This window comes from Limulus polyphemus, unplaced genomic scaffold (genome assembly GCF_000517525.1).
Source record: "Limulus polyphemus unplaced genomic scaffold, Limulus_polyphemus-2.1.2 Scaffold204, whole genome shotgun sequence".
In the NCBI taxonomy this organism is placed as follows: Eukaryota; Metazoa; Arthropoda; class Merostomata; order Xiphosura; family Limulidae; genus Limulus; species Limulus polyphemus.
In genome coordinates, this window is record NW_013665814.1 from 526035 (window position 1) to 530287 (window position 4253).

At 32.9% G+C, this 4253-nt stretch overlaps 1 protein-coding gene across 1 annotated transcript in view; it reads right to left on the reverse strand.

The window, feature by feature from the left end:
• The window catches only part of LOC106478372 (atrial natriuretic peptide receptor 1-like), a 121974-nt gene that overhangs the window by 9054 nt on the left and 108667 nt on the right, over positions 1-4253 (reverse strand). The window contains exon 18 of the mRNA XM_013938913.2: positions 1790-1858. Coding sequence (XP_013794367.1) covers positions 1790-1858 — 69 coding nt within the window. The remainder of the gene's footprint in view (positions 1-1789; positions 1859-4253) is intronic.

Consider the following 4253-nt stretch of genomic DNA (forward strand, 5'->3'; position numbering starts at 1 on the left):
ACACAACGTTGTTTCAGGAAGATGGAGCACCGCGTCACACTGCTGGAAACACCCAAAAGTGGCAGGAAGAAAATGGCATCCAGAAATTGCCCTGGCCGAGCCAATCTCCTGACAAGAACTTCATCGAAATCCTTTGAGCCATACTCGACAGGCAAGTCAAGAAACAACCAAAAACCAACTTCGAAGAGCGATCTACTCCAAGTTTTGAAGCAAGAGTGGGCGAAAATCCCACAATCTAAAATTGACGAGATTATTCTCTCGTTGCCCCAAAGGATCAACGAACTCCACGAAACGAAAGGAAGATCTACTAGATATTAATTACATTATAAATATATCAACTCATGTGAACATGACTGAAAAATTTCATTTTTTCTGAAAAGGTGTTGTCTATTTACTTGTGTGTTAAGTTATCTTCTGCGAATGGGCTTTTTAGCAATTATTCAGTAAAATCAAATAAAATTATCATATGAAATATTAATTCATAATTACAAACTCTTCGTTGTACAATCCTGAGTCTATTTCCTAATGGTGGAAAAGGCGTACACTAATTAACCATCTCTTTTTTTTTCCTGCATGTTGATGATAGTGATCAGTGTAATTTGCTAACATTACTGCGCCCAATGCATGGATAGAACCTCGAATTTTAGCGTTATAAGCATTTAAGCATACTGCTGGGCCACTGGCGGGCATACGTTGTTTGTAAAGAAATAACAAAAAAGGTAACTTTGAAATATTATTCTCATCTAGTTTTATTAGGTTAAATCTGTTATTTCAAAGTATAAATGCATAGACAAAACCAAAATAAAGATGCTGGGAATTGAAATGATGTCTATATCGTCAACCCTCCTTGCCATCGGAGGATATTTGATATCTATCATCGCATAAGACCAATTAACACATATAATCTTAGTAGGCACGATATCGGTGCATATGATGATTTGAGGCAGATTTAAATGTAATATTTCCGTTGGTGTTTGTTTTAACAGTACAAATATCACTGATACACTAAATGACGTTACAATGTCGATTAACAGTGACTGGCAGAGGAAACTGTTATATCAAAACTTTATACGGAGGCATGCATTCAGAGTTATTTGATGCAAAAGTAACTTTAAACAATAAGATTATAATTATAAAAGATAGCAGAGAAAAGTGGAGAAACATGAAAGAGTATTGTAGAAAACAACAGAGCAAAAGAGAGAGAGAGAGAGAGAGAGAGAGAGACCTGAATCAGGGAGTATTACTGTAGGAAGATGGTAGAGAAAGAGAGAGATCTGACTCAGGAATATTACTGTAGGAAGATGGCAGAGAAAGAGATAGATCTGACTCAGGAATATTACTGTAGGAAGATGGCAGAGAAAGAGAGAGATCTGACTCAGGGAGATTGTTGTAGAAGTTAACAGAGAAAGAATTAGAAAGCAGGGAGAAGGCTTTGAAATGGAATTAAAATAATTAAAATCCCTGAGTCATGAATATTACTGTAGGAAGATGGCAGAGAAAGAGAGAGATCTGACTCAGGGAGATTGTTGAAGAAGTTAACAGAGAAATAATTAGAAAGCAGGGAGAATGCTTTGAAATGGAATTAAAATAATTCCGCTCTTTCATTAATGTAAGTTTTAAGTTAGCTCAGTATGAAATGCCTTACGTTTAAGTTAATTAAAAATATCCCGTTAGATTTTATCACATTCAATTTATCACTAGTTACAAAAATATGAGTACAAACACATTGTAGTGATTAAAATAAGGTAAGAGATAACAGCAAAGGCTATTTAATCTATCGAAAGCATACCTTGTACACATCAAAGTTTTCAATCACTGAATCAAAACAGGTGTAAAGATCGTTGAGAAGATTCACAACCTGAAATACAAATATATTTTTGGAAAGACACGTTTTTCATATTAAATATTTTTTTGGATATATTTAAACTTCTGTGTACGCTAAATCGTCCAAATAGTAAGAAGTGGAATATTTTAGAACTTGATGTGAAATACAAAAATTCCCGCCTAGTCTTAACCAAGGGAAAATATATAATATCTAACGCAGACCTATAACAAAAACATTTTACAATCTAGGTACTTTAACAGAAATTTCAACGTTTCATGATTACAAAAGTAGACAAATTGTTCATATGAACGTCACATAACCATTAATACATTACACATCTTTGTATTTCTCTTTACTTGAACACATACACACACAATCTATACACACGTACCATATTTATTTATATATTTGAAACTAACAAACAGAAAAGCCTAAGTATCTCTGTGTTTCTACCTGATTTATAAGGACTAGTGTATAAAATGTTTTTAACGGCCAGTTTGTGCATTATATTTCCGTTATTTCTGTGAGTGTACTCGGTTGTTATTCTACAGAAGACAGTATATGGTGGTTAAAAACTAAGGAATATTTTAGTTTGTTATGGGGAGGTACGTAGTTATTGTAATAGGAGAGATGGTTGTTAGGAGCCAGTCACTGCAATTCTAAGGGATGGATACGGTTGACACTGGCCATTTTTCATACATTATTTGGACACGTTATATGTTATGATAATAATTTCAAGGGAAGGATATGGGTGCTAAGAGCTAATTTAAACACGTTAAATGATATGGTTATAATTTCAAGGTGCTGTATATGGGTGTAAAGGCTAGTTTGAACAAGTTAAATGTCAGTTGGACAAATAGTGTACAGTCACACATTGTGACATAGTAAATTATGCGCTAATACAAACTTTATGGTTAACATTAGAGCAATTGAATGAATTCGATTGTATCTTTAAGTAAGACAATTACAGACTGAAAAAAAACGTTTTGTTTTACAACATCTTGATAAAACGTAATTCTTGATGCGCGTTGAATAACACTTATGACGTATGTAGATGTTCTTATATGACTGTATAGGCCAGCAAAAACAACAACAACAAACATATATTATAAATTTTATAATGGTAATGATAAAGACTTCACTGGTGAAATATTTTTTCACTAAGTTTTATTGTGTATACGAATGCATTAATATAATTTCCCGTGTGTTGTCTGTCAGTCAGTCAGTCAGTAAACAATAAAATGGCGTCACATAAGGGAATTACGTCAGTAAAACATGCGCATACCATGAATCACGAGAAGAATTATGCATTCTGTAGACTACAACACAGTATGACATATGAACTTCAAAAGCAAGAAATGAAAATATTTGTTACTCTTAAATTTGGTTTTATTTACTCTTGAAACAGAACACTTTCGGTGACCCTGCGGAAGTACATCTAGAAAAAGTTAATACTTAAAACTGAAATTAGTAATATGATATGTTTTACGTAGATTTTATCACCAAACAATAATGAATTACGATGTAAGTCGCAAATACGTATTTTGTACAAATTTGGATTAACAATTACAAATTAATCACCTGGTATACTCTTTACACGTATAGTTTGTGATTTATTTATTTAAAGCTTATGTAGCTTTTAATAATTAAATTGCCTTGTTGATTTCGATATGTACATTACAATTGTCATGTTGAATGAATATGCAAGTTACGTGATGGCGTTTTTATTAGATCATATATACGTACATACATATAAACGAACGAAAAGTTCTGTAGTTCTTTTCACACGGATAATTAGGTAACAAAACACAAGATTTGCAAAATATTTCTTATGCATCTCATATTTACTTTGCTGGATTCATAATAAACTAAGCTTATACCATAAAACTGACAGCTAATTAGGATATCAAATATGAAATTTTGATATAGTAATCACGTTAACTGTATTTTCTAGTCAAGTGATTGCATACGCCTACGACGTCAACTTGGAAGTGTGATTATCGTCACAAGACCCCAACCCATTCCCCTTAGAATTTTGTATGACTTCAAAAGTCATTATAAGAACTAATCCGATTGGTCAGGTGGTCGTGCTCTGTGGTATGACGTACAAAAGCCCTACAAATTACTTCTTCTTTGTTCCATGTATACAGTTGCTGAAGGAAAAACATTATCAGTAATACCAAATAAAATGTTTTAATTGTTTTCGCAAGATAATATTGAAATATACGTGAAAAAAAAAATGGTTCAGCAGTTGAAAACCTAAGATGATAATGTTTTAGAAAATGGCTCAGCAGTTGAAAACCCAAGATGATGATGTTTTACAAAATGACTCAGCAGTTGAAAACCCAAGATGATGATGTTTTAGAAAATGACTCAGCAGTTGTAAACCCAAGCTGATGTTTTAGAAAATGACTCAGCAGTTGAAAAC